The sequence below is a fragment of the Dendroctonus ponderosae genome, unplaced genomic scaffold, assembly GCF_020466585.1.
Source record: "Dendroctonus ponderosae isolate FM_Combo_2020 unplaced genomic scaffold, Dpon_F_20191213v2 Dpon_F_20191213_1, whole genome shotgun sequence".
NCBI classification, from domain to species: Eukaryota; Metazoa; Arthropoda; class Insecta; order Coleoptera; family Curculionidae; genus Dendroctonus; species Dendroctonus ponderosae.
This window is the reverse complement of record NW_026017110.1, coordinates 52,532,704-52,552,392: the sequence shown is the minus strand read 5'-3', so window position 1 is coordinate 52,552,392 and position 19,689 is coordinate 52,532,704. Positions and strand designations below refer to the sequence as shown.

Genomic DNA, 19,689 nt, shown 5'->3' with positions numbered 1-19,689 from the left:
CCTCTTAAGAAACTTGTTTTAATTAGTTGATTCTACAAAGAATTGCCCTGTTTAGAAATATTAATAATTTGCCATACCGTCGACTAGCGGCTGGACGAAAGTTCTGAAGTTTTTATTAAAACATCCCGGAGCTCTGGTTTAAAGCTACATTTGATATCCAAACTTTTTTTAATAAAATATACAGGTTTAAGTTTAAGGTTGGCAAAATAGAATAAACTTTTTCTAATAAATGCAACAAAACAATTGTCATACAATTTAAGAAAAATTATCAAAATTGAAGCAAAATTTGTAATATTTATATATTGTATTTATATATTGTATATGTACAAGTATTTAATTTTTAGATAAAAATTTCATTGAAATGAAGAGTTGTGAAGATAGCTGGTTTGGGTGTTGTCCCGATGGTAAAACACCCGCCGAGGGTCAAAATTTCGCAGGCTGTCCATTATCTTGCGGTTGTAACCGCCTAGGAGCCTATTCGGAATACTGCGACGTAAAAACTAATAAATGCAAATGCAAACCTGGAGTAGGTGGAGATAAATGCGATCGTTGCGAACCTGGATTTTGGGGTCTCCCGAAAATCTCCACAGGATTTAAAGGATGTTTGCGTAAGAGTTTTCTTTGTTTTGATAATTTGCACTCGAAGGTAGAAAATGCTACCGGAATTTGTCTTGCTATGTATTTTCTTAAAAGAACTTTAAAATATACTGCAAGGCGTATTTGTCTACCTACATTTGAATGGAACGCAATCCTCTTAAACCCACTTAAATAAATTTGGCTTCTAGCTGATTACAGACAAATCCTCTTTGCCAAATATTTTATAACAAAAACCTGCCAACGATTCACATATTTCTCATTCTACATGCATCGATGACATCATATTCAAATCAATTACTCGATTTTTATTTCGTCATTACATTGAAGGACAGCCGCAACCAAAATATCGCATTGCTCATTGACATGGGTGCATTTATGCACACGATATTTATCAAATTACCTTAAAAACGCGTGAAAACTAAGCAATGGAAAGCCGCATACATGTAAATATACAACGCATTGCCCGTGCAGATCACTCGATCTGTGCGATGTAGCATTTTTGGCTATTGCTTTTTTTATCAAAGTATACTTTAAATATTGCCCTAGTGGCTGCAGATGCAATAATATAAATTTCGCAATTTCAAAAAAATGGTATTGTACATCTGCCTTTGTCAAGCATTTAGCTAAGGTTTCTCAAATCTTTTTTTCTAGCAATTGCTCCATGATTTTTAGAAAATTTCTGAGTGAATGAAAAGTAAATCAGCAGTTGTAAAAGGTGAAAGAGCGTAAAAAAATTGCTTCGATTGTGTCACCCTAAAATAAGCAAATCCGTATTGTATAATTAACAGAACGATTTATATTATACAAAAAAGTGTCCCATTGTTTAGTTCTGTATTTCAGTTAACAAAAATTTTAAATATAATTGGAAAGGATTTGCAATAATGAAGTTCTTCAAAAAATCTGTGGACAAAATGTTTAAGATTTATTTATTATCTAGCAGTTGACAAATCTGAAATGGTCGTCTAAAAAATACTGTTTGAAGAACGAAACACCAGCTCAAATTTCACTTGGGAAATTGAAGAAAAGACATTTTTTACTTTAACTAAGAAGTTTATCAGACGCTCGCGCTTTTCGGAAAATACATCGAAGACAATTATCAATTCTGAATTGAGACACGCCATTGAGGAACTAAAATTTTCCATTTCTGTAAAACTTGAAATTATCAATTTTTAGCTTGTGGTTGTTCCATATTCGGTTCCGTAAGAGATGATTGCGAACAAATGACCGGTAGGTGTGTTTGTAAACCAAGCGTACAAGGTCAGAAGTGTACAGTTTGCACAAGCCACAATAAAGTTCTTGGACCAAATGGTTGTATTTCAGGTAAGGTCTTCAACGAGCCACTGCCGTTCTAATCCGCAAATCTCATTTAATTCCCGAATACTTGCTTTCTCGTGTCTTATTTAATTTTCCTTTCGTGTTTTTCGCCAAATATTTTTACTTTTCCGAGGTAACAATGAGCCATCCAGAAGCAAATACATTCACCGAATGTATTATATCTGGGTAATTTAATTCTCTGTAATATTCTATAGCTGATCTTACGACGACTCCTCCAGCTACGTGCAAAGAATTGACTTGTTACTTCGGAGCGACATGCGTTGAAAGAAATGGATTCGCTATGTGCGAATGTCATGAACAATGCCCCCAGGACAATGAGGTGCAAGTACGTATTCTGAATATATTTTACATGTTTTTGGAAACGTGATATTTCCAGCAAAATTTATTTTGTGTTTGCATATGAAAACTGACAATTTTTTTAATGAATTAACTCTCATACATTGTCGGAAAACTGAAGCAACTGATTAGTGATATTTAAATTCAAATTAGAACGTGAGGTAGTTTAGCTAGGTTTCTGCAGTTAAAAAAATTGGTAGCTGACGTTCACAGTTTTCAAGAGAAAACTGCTGATCTCGTAATTAGGAATTACGTTTTGCACAAATCGGTTGCTTAGTGATAGCTGTTTTAAAATATGTTGGAATTAATAGACTAAAATTTTGTGTTCAATGTGTTTACTAAAAATGGTAAGCATTTTCTTTTGCTAAAGCATGGGCGCTCACTGCAATCATTTTAAATTCAATTTTGTTTCCTGTGTTATGATTTCCTTTTCGATTGACGTTCATGGAATGTTTTCAAACAAGATTAAATTCAGATACATATTTTAACGTCCCAAATAAACTTGGATTAATCTGTGCTAAATTTGATTTTGGTGCATTCTTCTCGAAACCAATTTGTAACAGCAAAATGTAAAAATAACGCACGGTGGACTAACTTTATTTAGCTTTGCGCGAACTTCCCCTGAATTTCTAATGGCTACTTAAAACACGGATATTCGGAGCCGACATTAATATCGTACCCAAACGTGGGGTTGAACAATAAAATATCCATGTTCGATTACACTGCAGTTAGAATCAAATCGATATGGTAAAGGCAATTAAACTGGTACGCTTGGTGACGAGAGATCATACATCGAAGTAATTAAGAAAATATGACATTAAATATAACTTTTATTTATGATTCAGCACATTAAACAAACAGCGAAAATTGTCCATTGTCATTAGTATGACTGTTGCAATACAATCAGAGAACTATAATTAATAAGTTTTAATGAGGCTCGGCTCAGTTAATTGATCCAGCAATAAACTGAATAGCATGATTAATGATGTTTCAGATTGTCTGTGGTAGTGATGGTCACACTTACAATTCACCCTGCGAGCTGAATGAACTGGCCTGTCGGCTGCAAAAAGACGTTGTCGTTCAGGCATTTGGAACTTGTAAGGGTAAGTGGTTGGGGATGAATTCATCCAGTTTTGTCGCTTTCAGCATTTCAGCAATTGCCCTTTATATACAAAATCCCTAATTGCATTTATAATCAATTATTTTACCAAGTCATCTAGGTAATTATTCTTGGATATGTATTATTCTGGTGTAAGAGGGTAGTTCAAATTGCTCTCTCCTACACTGAAATTAAATGAAACGCTATTTGATCCAAAAGTGCTTGTTACTATCTACTAAACACACGACCACATCAAACTGATTAGTTTTATTGGACCCTGGTCGCAAACATTGACATTTTTCGAATACAAATTGCCGATCAGCTCAATTTTCGTTGATCAATTCCGAATTACAATATCAAAAGCTATTTTTGGGGAAACTACGGATTGCACTTGAATGAGAATTGAACGTTAGAAGAAACCAGCGCGCAATGTTTTTAACGGAAATTTATGTCTATTTAATTTTGCATCAATAAAAAGATATAGGAATAAATATTTTCGTTTTGTGCAAATGCAGTTTGAACAAACAATTTAGGGATGGGTTTTGGTATCACCAAAGTTTTGTATTTATCAAAAATTGTGTACGGTGAGTCTCAGAGTTAATGTCTAAATTCATTTAAAATTCAACAGACTGCTTTCACGGAACATTTTTGTTTTTTAAGAGAAAATACTTTTTATTTCAACTGTGAATTTGCGATTGAATTATAAGTATGGTTCAGGTAACATGTGCTATATCTAAACTCAACTCAACACTGTATCAATAATTAATGATTAATTGATTAATGATAATCAATAATAATTAAGTGACGATTTCTTTCAAATTTCTATAATACTGAAACGAACCGATTTGTTTCAAAAAACAAAACAGCAATCAAATTGGATTTTCGAAATCTGTGCCCTTTGCGGGTTGATAGGATCTGACTCGACTGATGAATGAATTGAAATGAATTGAACTGATGAAATTCTTGTACGTTTTCAACCATTTCCAAAGTTATAGGACGCACTTCTTTGAGGATCGCCTCTTTCAACTCTTGTAGATTGTTTAGCCTGTCAACAAACACTTTCGATTTAAGGTATGGGGGGCGATCACGGTGGATTTCATTAAATAATTGAGCTGCTTCGATCTGTTCTATGAGAGAGCTACGAATTTTTCTAGTGCCGTTAACTTTACCATTTTTGTCAGAAACAAACTATTGCCTTGGATGCGACGAATTTTCAAGGCATCGTGTTTCTTTGGCAAATAATGTTTTAACTCGTAAATTCCTCGAGCCTTGTTGAATTTGAAAATATCAAAATATATCAAAATTTGAATAAAAACGCGGCACTTACATTTAAAAATGAGACTTTGAGAATTAAGTGTCAAATTTGAAGGTCGAAATGAAGTAATGGTCATAATTTATTTCTGGATCAACCTGTTTAAATAATATTTCCATAAAAAACTGCGAAAAACCGCTAAGCTGTATTTTAAATGAATTTAGACATACTTTTGGAACTCACTATATATGAAAAGTGATCAGTTCAATGGCAATGAATTTACATGATTAAAATGGCAAATATACACTTTCAATACAGAGCAAATAATTTGGTTTTTGATTTATTTCAAACTGATCCTTGGTCGGCAAAAAACGTGCAAAAAGCTTCTCGTTTTCCTTTTCAACCTGAGCTATAATTGTATGCACCCTACTTTGAGACGAAAATAATGCGAAGAATATTTGTAATAAAATTCCAGATGACATGTTTCCTGGAACCGATTGGCCTCTACGCCGCTACACACCCCTTCAATTTACCCAACCCGATGAAGGTAATTCTCCACTATCGAAATCAACCAGGCACCTTTTGGTGCCTGATTCCAGGTTTTACTACGGAAGTGCTACGCGACCTTTAGCTTCAGACGTGAAAGACACCAAAGGTGAGCTTTTTACCAATTTAACCTGATTTCATCTAATGTTTGCGATGTAATTACCAATAAGTAGCTTGTGAAATAAATAGCAATAATAACTTACTGGTGTAATGACTTGCAATTACTTCCCAATAGAATTATTGGTGGTTTGTACGACTAACCTGAACTAACTCGGTGAAATTCAGTTGAAACACTAACAATGGCCTTTTTTATATCGTACAAAGCTCCAATTAATCAAAAGACATGTTTCTAGATGGCGTTGTTGCTCTAGTTTACAGACCAACACCAGCTACGGTCAGAGTAACCGCGCTATTAGGAGACCTTTGCTCTAAAACCTCAGATTGTATGATATTGAACAGCTATTGTGTCGAAGGAGCCTGCACTTGCTTACCAGATTATTACGCCTCAAACGACAGACAAAATTGTATAGGTAAGGCGTCAGGCGACATAGCGAAATTGCTTCGAGGCTTGAACAGAACGATTAATTCGTTTGTCCCAGTAACACATGTGCAAAGAAATCAATATTTATCAAGTTCAGCATCAGTGGCTCAGCAAGGAGTTTTGTATTCCAATTGACTTTAACCCTTGCCATTTTACATTCGGAAGTCTCCAACCGGAAAATTGAGGTATTTACGCAGACTCTCTAAGCGCATGCATGAATTAAACAAATGCATCACGACGGAAAACATGCGGACATATTCACTTATATATGCAAAATAGAAAGCCTCTCTATATCCAAGGACATATTTTATCACATGTCATTCTCAATTAGCGTCATTCGTTTGGGCATGTTCTACTAGACAGTAGTCAACACAGCATTAACCATTCGCTTTTTATAAATACGTATCTGTAAAAATATGCGAAAATAACCGAACAGATTTAGATCAAGGAATGAGACCATTATAAAAAAAATGACAACTGGAATTAAAGCCTTCATTCTTATCTTGAAAGTCTTGAAACTTTCAATGCTTTGACTTTCTTCGTTGAGTGCAAAAAGCAGTTCCTGTATTAGAATGCGATCATGGATAGGAACAGATTCGTATGAATGTAAATCTTCAAAAACCAATACGCACGAGCATTTTTTTAAACCTTTTTCTCTTACTTAGCAAGTAGCCTACAATAACCTCTTGAAAGGGATCACGCCAACTTTCAGTGGTAAGCTATTTGAAAAACCAACCTTCTTAGCTGGACTTAATCACTTCGTCTTTCTCTACCTTAAATTACTTGCAAGTTTATAAGAAATATATTTACTTCCATGTGATTTGTAAATTATGAAGAAAATCTATTACAAGACTTCTCATATCCGATTAGTTAAATTCGCTGAAATAGCGGTTAGGAAGCATAAGAAAATGGCAGTGTGTATTCATTCTCCTCCATCTCAAGTTTCCTTTGCACTTTCACAAAAAGTAATCGTTCAGCTAGAACAGCAGTGCGTGTTCGATACTTGTGCCTATTGAATTGACTAATAAATGAAAATTGCGTTACATTTTAAATTTAAAGCATCATATGAAAAGTACTCACTCAGAAAAATATCTTAAGAACGAACAAATTTAACTTTTTTCTAATCTGCTTCCTAAAAAGTAGTGTTTCGTAAAATAGCGGTTTTAATTTTTTACTGTAACACCTGCGGTAAGGTCATATACATATATTGCAAACACATCTCCGAATTCTGTTTGTATATTCTATATATTTCACATGTCATAGTTTGGATTTTCGAGGGACATATTTTATTCAAGATTTGCGCTTACTTCACAGTATTTGATGGATTTGCTGGCATTTGCGTATATTTTTTCTTTAGGGATCAGAGCAGAAAGGGTAATGCAAATACCGGAAAAATACATTATCTTATTTTTTCCTTTCAGAGATCCCCTTTCGCTTATAATAGAATATATAAATGGAAAGTCGAAGAAGTGTGTTATATTAAAAAAGTCCATTAGAAAGACTTTTGTGGCTTCATTGTAGAAAATTGAGCAATAGTCATAAACAGTTACAAAACTTATATACTAGTTTACTTCTGCATTTCCAAACATTTAATTGATCAAAAAGCCGAATTAGCAAATGAACGAATCGTCATGTTAAACCTGTAAACAGTAGTTGTTTATTAGATTTCAGTTCGTTTTGCATTTGATTATATCCCGTTGTGGCATTAGCGCCTTCCATAGGTGTAATTTCACCAAATCAATCATTTTGTTCAGGCGTGAAATGGAATATTTAGAAAATCCTAATGCAACGAATATTGATGTTTTATTATTTCACTAGCCAAAAACTGTTTGTGACAATAAAATGTGAAATCCTGTTTACTTTCGATATTCTCCTAGAATGGTAGTAGATAATTGAAAACCGTTTATTTCAAGTCAGGCGTTAATCATAAGAGTTGGTTTTTTAAGAACACTATTGATCTAAATGTCCATAATAAATATATCTTTTTTTATCTTTGGCCCAGCTAACCAGGTTTGAAAATAAATTAGACATCCATATAAATCGATAGTGAATCACAGAGAAAGTTTACATTTTTTAAATTATTTGCTCAGTCATTGGTTTTGACTACTAGTGGTTCTTCAGACTAGATTTCAGAATGAAATGGAACGAAAAGTGATGGTTTTCTGGAGGTTCCAATGTACTGTTTGGTCACTTTTCAAATCAGCTTTGCAAATGTTACATTAATGCTAATGTTAGGGGTCTGAAAGCATTAAGTATTTTGAAACTTCTAGAGAAATATCCCTAAGCGAACATTAACGGAAGCAGATCACTGTAAGGCCTAATCCCGTTTCTGTTCTACGACCGCTATGCGCCCTAAAAGTCTTCAAACGCCTACGAAATCCATACTCGATACAGACAATTTTATGATGCAGTGTATAAAATTAACTTATAAATCACAATTCAGCAAAAGCTCATAAAAATGAAAACCTTTAGAGGGACTTTAATGACTACTTTGGAAACTGCTCTGAACATTTTATGGTGCATTAAATGTGTTCATCCTAGTTTTGTCTTTGCAGGGGAAAATAAAATATGCATTTAATTAGATTTTAGGTACCAATATAATCAAGATTATTATTTTTTAAGCGAGGCAAATAATAGTTAATTAGTTAAAGGGACTATTATTTGTTGCAGTTTCGCTCTTTTGGAATTACACGCCAAGTTTTTCTTACCGGAATTGAAAATTGCGAAATAAGTGCACACGCTTATCTCAAATAAAGTGATTCAGTTTTCAAAGGTTTACATGGAAATCATGGAAATTAATGAAAGTCCCTAAAACTTGGCGCATGAAAACCTTTGGAACCAAAGGAAATTTGAATTAGTTATGTTCCATTAATAATGTAGATTCCAATGAGTATTATTCGAAAAGGTCATAAACCCAACGAACTCAGACAAGTACACTAGGGAACTAGTGGAGGTGGTCCAATTCTTAGTTGAACAGCAAAAGATAGAGGATGTATTACCACTTATTCTTATTTATTGGAATGAAATGGCTTGTGTTTGACGATATTCTTACCATGTCAAATATACCTATCGACATTTTTATTCGCTTGTATTCCGAAAATACTTTCATTGATATTTCTAAGCATACATATATGATTCATATATCATATTTGGCTCAACTGTACATGATTATGATTGCTCATGATAATAAATTTGTTGACGTTTCGCCTGCGAAAATGCTATGTTTCCTAGGGCTCTTATTTATTGTACTTGGTGCTCATATCATGTCGAGATTTATTGTCATAGTTAATCATCGTTAGACTATGTGAAATTATTCCTTACAGTTATACTTTAATATAAAATACATTTAGTTCTATAGGTTTCAAGTAAAATTGTAACCGATTCTGCTAAAGTTGCTCCAATTTATCATTGCGTAACAGCTGCCTGATCAGTTATGTACTTGTTTTCTTCATTCGATAAATCTGCGGTTATGCAGCATACGGAAAAATAAAAATTAATTCAATACGCATTTCATGTTGTCTCACATCCAAAATCACAAAAGTTTTAACCTAAAGAGTACCTATTAATCTAAATATATGCGTGGAAAAAACCTGGGTACAATGTGTTAACACTGTATTAAAACAACAATACGGTTTACCTGCCGTGTATTTAGGTGACGCGTTGTTGCATAATCGCTTATTCAACAATAAACTACTTATGCCGGCGTGCTACAATTAACAACGAGAGTTCGGTTGTGATTTGCTAATATTCCAAAGTTTGGAGTGGCTGATAAACTCCATTAACGTTAGTAGATCTAAAAACGTTTTATAAATCGAACTAATTGTGACGAAAATATATGACTTTTGCAGCAAATGTTTTAGTTTTTTTTTGTAAATATACATTAAAATTCAACTGTAGTATAAAATGACCCCTTATTATTAGCAATAAACTGAAGATCAATCGTTCTATTTAAAGGTTTCAACTCATATTTGAATTTTGCTCAAAATCTAAATTTCTTAACACTCTTGATGGTTCAATGCATATTTAAAAGTTAATTTGCTCGTTTCGCGTCAAATTCCTTAATATATTCTCCGTTTTCCGCCGTTCAACTGTTGGAAATTAAATCTAAATACTACACTTTCTTACAATTCAGGCCCTCACGTACTCGGTTGCGCTCAACTTCACTAAAATTTAATTAGAAGAAAATGTGTATTTTACTTTATTTAGGTTTAAACAGTCTAAAACCTATTATAGGAAACCCGCTCTCGCAACAATCGACCAATCTTAATTGAGGCAGCTTTAACGAATTAATGAAATGGTTGTTCATACATGATATAATGAGTTGCATGAATCAAAATGCACTGGTTTGAACGCTGTTAAATGTGTGAGGTCAGACCTTATCAACCTAATCATACGCGAATAAAATCAATGAAAATGCCTAACCATGAATATTTCAATACGTTAATTTATGGGGCCCATAAAATTCCCGATAAAGTAAATTTTCGTTAAGCTAAATTTTAAATTATTCAGAGAAATAGGTCGCTTCATTAGTACGTCGGCTGGCTCCATTAATATTGTAGGTATCAAGAGAAATTAAAAATTACCAATTTATCTTTTCAGAAGGGAAGCCAATATTCGGCGATTAGCAAGATGAATTTCCGGATGCTTTAATATGAATAATAAAGGAATTACGTAAAATCGAAACAAACTGTAAAAAAACGCAAAATACAATCAAGCCTGATCAATTAGGTTTTAGCTAATAATTCCGGCGAGTGTCCTAAACACAGGTGTTATATTGGGAAACAGTTTTTAGATCTAAAAAGCTCTCAATATAGTTTCCCTTGTCTAGGGGCGAAATTAGATAAAAGGGGAGATACTACCGGAGGCACTTCCAACTCGAACAGCTTGGAATAATGGATACATCATTCTAACAGATTAAATTTACTATGGAACGCTTGCAATGAAGTTTTCATACACTTTTCATATATTTGTTAAAGTAATTTTGCTGTAAACGAGTTTTCAACATTTATTTTTTTTAGCAAAGATAATTGGTTCGAAAATTCTAAAAATGCAAAATGTGGCGATTTAGCGATTAACCGACCGTTAACAGAACATCTGTTAACAGTTGTTAAGAAAATATTAGAAAAAGGCGAACAGATTTTAATAACAATCAAAAATGTTTCTAAAGTTTCAATCAAAGCGATCAATCGGATAGACTCTTAAGAAATAGAGGTTACTTTGCCTAAAAGGACGCTCGAGATAATTCATCAGAAAACATTGTTTTCTAACTTAACTACATTTCTACCAAGCAAATTCATCATGTCTTCACAAACCTGCAATCTTCTGCTTGGATCATTTTCAGTTATTTACAGCATCCATTGTATTTTGGCAGGGTAATATTTTCGGCTTTTTCGTGATGGTAGTTATAATAGAAGTTTGAAAAATATTGTTTTCCATTGCCAGTAAACCGAGTTCCTTGAACCATTAGTGGTACATCAGTTTCAGTATTGTGTAAAACCGAAATAGATTTTTTCAAGTAACGATACTGATTCATTTTCATAAATATATTTTGCAGTTTTCTCTCAGTTCGTTGATTATTTAGAGATAAATCTGGATAGATTTAACACGATAAGAGACCTATTTTGTGCCAACTTCTACATGTTCCTCAGTAGAGAACCACTACTTAATTTTCCGGATAAAAACCTTTATTTTGATTTGTTTATTTTTGAATTATTTAGAACATTTCCGCTTCTATGCGAAATCTACTCCTTTTTACAAGTATTTTGTCCACTGCGTATGTGCGCTGTATATCCAGAGCTCTTGAAAATATAAAAAAAAAAAAATAACCACTGGCACAAAAGTACACGGAGAGCGAGAGAAAATTAATTTAAGTTTAATAAGGTGAACAAAGTCAAATAGTAAATGTGATGGAGCATAACACAATGCGACTAAATTTAATTATTTCTAAAATTAATACAGGGTCATTCATTAAGGATGAGACATCCGGCAACCGGCAGATGCTATACCTCAAATGGGGGCTATTGACGTTAGACTTCTTTTTTTTGTCTCATTATTCTCAAAACATCTGAGATAAGCCTTTAAAATTGTGTGACCAGTGGCTCGTTTAGATGACAAATATGATGCGTGATACAATTTCCGCACTGCTCATAGGGGCGCTACTTGCATCCAATATTGCCGACATTTAACGTAATAACTTTTCATCCTGTCCTTGTAGCATCCAATGTAGCTCAAAATCTAAAACATCAATCGATTCTACATAAATTGAATATTCTTGATTCACATCGATACTTTGGCCAGTTTTTGAAATAAATTAATTCAACTAACGCTAAGTTTTAATAATAGGCGAAATCAAAAGTGTAGGTAACAAATCATGTATTTTAAATACTAAAACAGGTTAAGTTCGTAATAATTCTTAAATGTAATCGTTCAAAGTGATCCATTGACAACCATTGACCACGATACACTTTGGTCGTTTGGTCAGAAACAGTTTGAAACAACATATTGCGATTGGATCTGCTTTCGTTAGCAGCGACTTATAGTCTAAACCACAATTCTTCACGGTGAATTTGACATTAAGTAATTTAGAGGATTAAGGTCTGGACTTCTGAGTAGCCAAGCAACTTGGCCAAATTTAGTTGAAGAAATTGTGAATACAATTGGCCATTTAATTTGAGAGGAAGTTAAAATTGTCCATCAAAAAATTGCCAAAAGCACAGCACCAGACATTGATTTTCAATGCACGTTGGAATTGTATGACTTTGTGTATATGAGATTTTCAGAGTTGCGTTTCAGAGTAAATGTTGCCTCATCGGTAATCAATTTTTTCTCTAAAAAAGTACCATCGTTGGTTTGTTCTTTTTGTAGAAAATGGGCAAAACGTAAACGAGCGGGCGGATCTTGCAGCATCAAGTTCTCTAGAGGAGTAAAACGGACTGGACATAGTTTTTTCTTTCTGCAGAACTCTCCAAACCGTATGCTGAGTTATACCTGTTGTCGTACCTAAAACACGAGTACTTATAGCGGAATTTTTATCAACTCACGATATAACTTGATCTTCATGCTAAAAAAAACGCATTTTTAAGGAACCGTTATCATATCTCGGGCGAAAAAATCCTGTTTCTCCTCACCCATTGTACTAATTTCTAAACAGCTTATGGTTGGATGTGATACATATAACATCTTCGAGATTTTTCTAGAAAACGGATCGAAATATCGACATTAACAGGAATATTAAATTTAAGAAGAAATAATTGCTGCTCAATCAAATCCATAGCCAGATATTTTGAGATAAATGACAAAAATGAATTAAACTTACGCCTTTAAACACCCTGTATCTCCGCAAATATTTGACGTGATAGACAGGGTGATTTACGTAGACCGTGAATTAGAAGTTTTCTCACTTGCAGTTGTTTTGCAAACGTCAAATTCTGTTTTTGGTCATAACCAGGTGTGCCGAAATCATGTAAAATACATTTAGCCTCTCTTACCTAACTTTATAATTTTAGATGCAAACCTCTATTTTTTTAGCATTCTTGGAGTGGCCTTCTTACTACGAGTTTGGGCAGCCCTAATTTTGTTAGCTCATCTTTTATAATTTTCGATATATCAATTGTTTAAGAGAAAAATGCCATTACAGATGTTTACCGAACAAGCTATATCTCAGGAACGGTTTTAAATTGAAATCCCAATTTTGGCAGGTAGTTAGCTGAAAGGCTAAGCTGACTCCCCAGGTGACAATTAGGGAGACTCTCCTCTAGCATATAGGAGCATGCAGCCTACAAACATTGACATTGAAAAATGTTAAAAAATCAGTTTTGTTAAATGGCACTTACAAACTACACTTTTGTGTTCCTGCAGAATTTAGTTTCTTATTGTTAAATCAGAGCAAAATTTTCAATCAGAATTAAGAAAGTTTATAGTTACCATTTAAAAAAACTTATTTTTTGCATCTTTTTAAATCAATATTTGTAGGCTGCATGCACTGAAAGACCAGAAAATGGGGACCTAAAAGTCATATGGGGAGTTAGCTTGGGCTTTCAGCTAACTACTTACCCAATTTGCGTCTTGAATTTAAAATCGTTAATTTCATATAGCTTGTTCCGTGAGCACCTACCCTGGCATTCTTTGACACAATTGATGTATTAACAAATAAATGAATAAATATCAAAAACTATACGAGATAAGTTAACAAAACTAGGGCGGACCAAACTTGCAGTTCGAATGTCAATCCAACCATGCTAAAAAATTAGGACTTTACATTCAAAATAAGAAATTTAGGTTATACTTTACATACACCCTGTACCGCTGGAGAGCTAAATGTATTTTACATGGTTTCGCCACGACTCATTATAACCGGAAACAAAATTTGAAGTTTCTAAAACAACAGCAAGTTGGGAAGCTTGTAATGCACGGTCTAGTAAGTCACCCTGTATACATTTGGCGTGTAGTACCTCTTGTTTCCGGATTTCACATTCTTAAATAATCACCGTGTATAAGCAAGGAAACATATATAGATTGCCAGTAAATAATGTAGCATTTAAATGGAAGAGGAACTGAAGAAAGGTAATCAAAAAAGCTATTAAACGTATGTAGGTTCAAAATAATAGGACATCCTTTCAAATTGGTTTGTAGTTTAATGGGGCTTAACTAAAATTATTTCGCGGCTGGTTGCCCTCGATCCTAGAAAATATAGACTTCATCAAGTTAAATAATAATATATGTTGAGAGATACATACAACAGATCCTTTAGGGCCAATGAGTCACCCCTGTTTATGAGATTTGCATACATTTTCCAAGCGTTTTGCATTAAATTTAATGGTTCGACGTTTCAATTCTTGTACACAAATTTCAACGGGGTAAGTGATTCAATTCGAAACTAGGGACAAACGAATAAATTGTGGACAGCTGACGGGGTCTTGGAAATTAAACACTAAGTAAATGAATCTTTTTAGAAGACTCGAGGCCAACGAAAGAATTCCGAGCATGCAGCTCAGCGCCCTGTTTCCACTTGAGTACTTGCATCGACCTTCCAGGGGCGACCTTCACCTGCATTTGTTCTGAAAACTACACAGGACCCTCCTGCGAAACTGAAATAGTCCTTAAACAATACGAAACCCCTTCATTTAGTGGGAGATCCTACGCAATTCTAAAGACAATCGAAGCTTACAACAAACTTATTATAGAAATGGAACTCAAGTCGTATGCTTATGATGGAATATTACTCTACAACGCAGAAAACGAAGATGGAACGGGCGATTTTGTATCTCTTTCGCTGGTTAATGGATTTGTCGAGTTCAAGTACAATTTGGGACACGGACCTGTTATTATGCGTTCTCTAGACAAGATAGAACTTGGCAAGTTCCACAGAATCGCTGTTAAAAGATATAATAGAGATGGCTTATTAAAATTGGACGATGCTGATGACGTAGCTGCACAGGCCTCTGGATCAACCAAAGCTTTGGATTTAAAAACCGATACCTTTATCGGATACGTACCCACTAATTACACTCGGTAAGTACTGCCAATTTCTTCCCTAAACTACCGGAAACACCGCCGGAATTTACTTTTAAAATTTTCCAATTTCAAAGCTAAAAACAAAAGTTTTAGTGTAATAGCCATTACCCATGTTAAAAACATAGTTAAAATACTCTTCCCAACTTTTAGCAGTCGAACACCCGGAACCAATTCAAACCTCATTTCATTACAATCAAAATTAACTCTTACTGTATGCCGATCCAGTTATGACGAAAGTTTATCATACCCTACAATTTGAATAAAGCGAGATCTTCCACAAAGGTGCATCGGATTACCATACGCCCGCTATCGATTTAGGTTATTTACATCCTTATTAAGGCGAAAATCTGACACCACGAATGTATCGCAACCATTACAGTAGCTATTTTATTGAACAGCAGAATAATGGTTTTGAAGTTATAGCAGATGCCCTTTAATTCTACGCACAAAACAAGGGCTGATTTCGATTTATGTTGTCTTGCCTGTTGCATAAAAGTGCGAATAGTCCACCTAGACCGGACTTAATACTTAGAAGACATTTAAATGAATATCACACTCTCACATCTCGTTTTGTGCTGAGCATTGAGTCCAGATTCATTAAATAGGGTTGTTTCTGTCGTCTTCAAATCAATTGTTTCTATTAACTTCTTAAGTCTAACAGTTGGTATGATCAAAATCAAGGTTACCTCTGCTAGAGGTGCTAGCTCCCGTGGCTACGTTTAGGCACTCAAACTAGCACTAGCATTCAATCTAGTTAGATTGAACGTTTTTTTTTCTACTACTTATCGACAAAGTGCGTGCGAAATAATTGATGTGATAACTAGATGTTAAAAGGCAATTCAGGACAAGCATGTTACGGTGAATTCGACGTGTCATTTCCAATCTGATTTCATTAAAGAAAAAAGGGTTCAAAAAGGGGGCAAAGGCAAACGATCAACAGACCTGATATACAACAGAGATTATAAGGGTAAACCTGTATCCGAAATAATTAAAACCGATTGACCTAACTTTCAGGGTTTTCGAAAACATGGGCACCGACAAAGGCTTCGAGGGCTGTATCAAAAAGTTAAAGATTGGCAGAGAGGAAATTGAACTTCATGCATTCCGACACGAAATGGTGTTGGAAACTAAAGACATTCACGATTGTAGTCAGCATGCATGCGACCACTCGCCATGTTTGAATCAAGCCAAATGTGTGCCAATGGACGATCTTTTCCGTTGCGAGTGTGCACCTCAATTTTCCGGAAAGTTTTGTGACAAGCTAGACGATCCATGCATGTCCAATCCGTGCGCTTTTGGTGCAATTTGCAAGGCTTTCGACCAGGAATCCTACGCTTGTCAGTGCCAGCCTGGACGTGCCGGAAAACGATGCGAAATTGGTAAGCATATTTATAAACTGACAATTTCACCGCTCTTATTAATCCGTATGTAACTCAAGCTTGTCTAAAGATCTGAAATATCGGATGCAAACTTGTTGTAATAACCGAACATGAGTAGGTACTTGTTTGTTATGACTACCGTGCAACACGATACAGGATAAAACGTGAATATACCTTTTTCAACCACTCAGTGCGCCTCTTGCTGAATGAGATCTATTGGCATTTCAAATGTTTATCAGATTTTCAAATGCAGAATCCCATGGAAAGGACCTTTGTCCCTTTCACTGTTTTTTTATTTATATTTTTTATGCAAATGTGATTATTTAATGTATTTTTGAGTGTCAATTAATTTCAGTTGGTGGGTTTCGACTAAAAATTGTCTCAAAATATTTATTGCAAAACTGTTCGAATTCAATTTTATTACTCAAAAATAAACTACCGAATTTCACGATCATTAGTTCGTTGAATTCGCTGACAATGAAATAAGCTTGTAGGTATTGTTCGCCAACTGACCCATTTACACAAAGAATTTGATTGCAGAGTATAAAAATGATAAAGTAGTGATTCCGGAGTTCAACGGACGTAGTTTTATTCGATTTCCTCCAATGGAAGGCATCGAGAAGACATTTTCAATTGAAGTTTCCTTTATGCCTAAAGCACCTAATGGTCTAATTTTGTACAGCGGACAAATGAAAAATGGCCTGAGCAATTTTATTTCCTTAAATCTCGCCCACGGGTATTTGCAATTCCGATTCAGCTTGGGCGGAGGGACCGTCGATCTAATGTAAGTACTTTAAAACCTTTTAATATAAAAAACTAATTTACTTGGCAAAAAAATAAGAGCTCTAAGTACCCAAAGTGTTTGGGAAACAACCTGTATTTTAGTTTAGAATTACTCCACTTCTGAAGGTGAAGCAAAGCAGCATTAAACAGCACTTTTTGCAGTTAAAATGGGCATAAAAAGCTTTAAAAAAGTGGCAAAAATCAAACTTGTAGCGCATGGAAACATATTGTTTTGAATTAAAAACTTTCAGGTATTAGGCTTTGCTAAACAGTTGAAAAAATGAAACCATCTCCAGAATATCAGGAATGTATACATCATACGTTTGCTGATTTAAATGAACATGATGTCCAAACTCATTTGTGCCAATTCCTCCAGTTTTGCGACACCAAACTACAAAGAAACACTTTACTTAACCAGATCTAGAATACTTCCAAAAAAGCATAGACAGCACATATTTACAACTTAGCTAGAGGATTCCTCAGGGACCCGAAGTCTCCAAGTTATTAACCTAGTTTCGATCTATATGTTAACCTCATGCGACAATATTAGACTGACAATTTCAGGCCTACCTTCTAAAGGCATAGCAATTCTCCGGCTGGGTTAGTCTCAAACGATAAAGGTTTTGAATCAGTGCACACAATCAATCTCTTATTTGTTGGAGTACGTTGATAAATCGAACAGAGATTTAAAGAACTTGCGTTACGTGTTCTCTAAAATAAAATTCGATGTTGCAAACTTTTAATCACAGTTTGATAGAAATGGTTAATTAATTGCCGATTTCTATAAGTGCATTTCAGGGCTTATGGCTAATGTCTAAAAACCATTCCGTTCGGTATTGCGAGCAGTAATAGGCAGTTAACAATAAATATTTTATTTTTTGACATTGCAGTTTACATTTTTTGACTAAGTAAAATTTAAGTTGTTGCTTGTGGAGTGATAGAACAACATTTATAATCTGACTGAATGAGTACTGCCTCGATTTTCTGATAAAAATCTGCATTGGCTGCTAGCCATGGAGTTATTTTAATATATCCAATACTAAACAATTCGATACATCGTCCAAAAAGTAATGTATATTAACATTCCGCGCAAAAACAGCAAATTCAAAGTTGACGTCACTTCTGTGAATAACATATTGCAATTTTAATGATATTAGTTTATTTATGTATGACCGCTTCATAGACTTGACTGATTAAACCGCATACTTTTATTGGTATTTTTTTATAAACCACCACATCATTCATGCGAAGCTGAATCGCCATCATAAAAATATGGATGCAATCTGATTAAAATAAAACATGTAGGAAGTGCCTCCATATACCTACACTTTGCTAAAAACCAAAGCGATTTTATATTTCACTGGTCATGTGGAAAGAGAGGGATTTTTATTTTTCTTTCCTATGCTCCTCTGGTTTTCCAGACATTTATAATACATGAAGGTTTTGACCTGCGGTGAACTGGTGAACATTTTTTACAGTCATGACTTTGAATCTTTATCTACACGAAACTAAAATGCAAATAATAAATGTTACTACTTTTCGGATAAACCTTTAGCGGGCAATTTTATTGCCCGGGCTAAAACCGGGAATTTAGCTAACTTGTTGATAGCAATGTTTTTACAAAACCGTCGAAAATAATCAAAGCTTGTCATTGTATAAACGAGAATATAAGAGGAGAAAAAAATACACTGGATCTGGCTTTGATTTATTATTTACCGAAGTTGCAATCATTGCAGAGAACTCCTGGTTAAATAAAGTTGTTTTCTTCACACCGTCATTATATAAAAGTGAATCCAGTGACTTAAAGGTTTATATAATTTTATCGTATCGACCCGTCAATTTTATTTCTAAGGGTAACACTTTAAATTAATATTTTTAGCCTTCTTGTTTCAACCCCCTAGGAGGGGTATATGTCACCCTCGGAATCTTAAATGGGAGGAGGGGTTAAATGGCACATCGTTTTAAAGGACGTTCTATTGTCTTTACATTACTTATTACTTTGTTGCTTTTTGTCAAGAGGTTTCCGTATAATCGCGGTTCAAAGTTTTAGAAACAATTAAACTTGCCTGCATTTAGATATTGGTTTTTGGGTTAGTGTTTACACAAAAACAATTGTATTGGATCTCCTTGTAATACAAATGATTCGAAGAGTAGGTTACACTGTTAAAATCGTTGAATAACAGGAATAAAATCTAGTTTAAACAATTGATTTCGGATTGACTTATTGATTGATCAATCCGGTGAACTTCTAAGCCATTCAACTTGTCCCCTTCTGCCAATCGATCTATCCGTGAATATCTTGTTAAGG

General features: G+C 34.4%; 1 protein-coding gene across 1 annotated transcript in view; it reads left to right on the top strand.

Annotated features, from left to right (window-relative positions):
* LOC109533785 (agrin) overlaps nt 1–19,689 on the top strand; it is a 232,861-nt gene that overhangs the window by 202,305 nt on the left and 10,867 nt on the right. Inside the window, exons 16-24 of the mRNA XM_048668179.1 lie at nt 345–608; nt 1,771–1,917; nt 2,127–2,257; nt 3,263–3,371; nt 5,095–5,274; nt 5,519–5,695; nt 14,658–15,216; nt 16,234–16,598; nt 17,139–17,382. Of these exons, the coding sequence (XP_048524136.1) occupies nt 345–608; nt 1,771–1,917; nt 2,127–2,257; nt 3,263–3,371; nt 5,095–5,274; nt 5,519–5,695; nt 14,658–15,216; nt 16,234–16,598; nt 17,139–17,382 (2,176 nt within the window). The remainder of the gene's footprint in view (nt 1–344; nt 609–1,770; nt 1,918–2,126; nt 2,258–3,262; nt 3,372–5,094; nt 5,275–5,518; nt 5,696–14,657; nt 15,217–16,233; nt 16,599–17,138; nt 17,383–19,689) is intronic.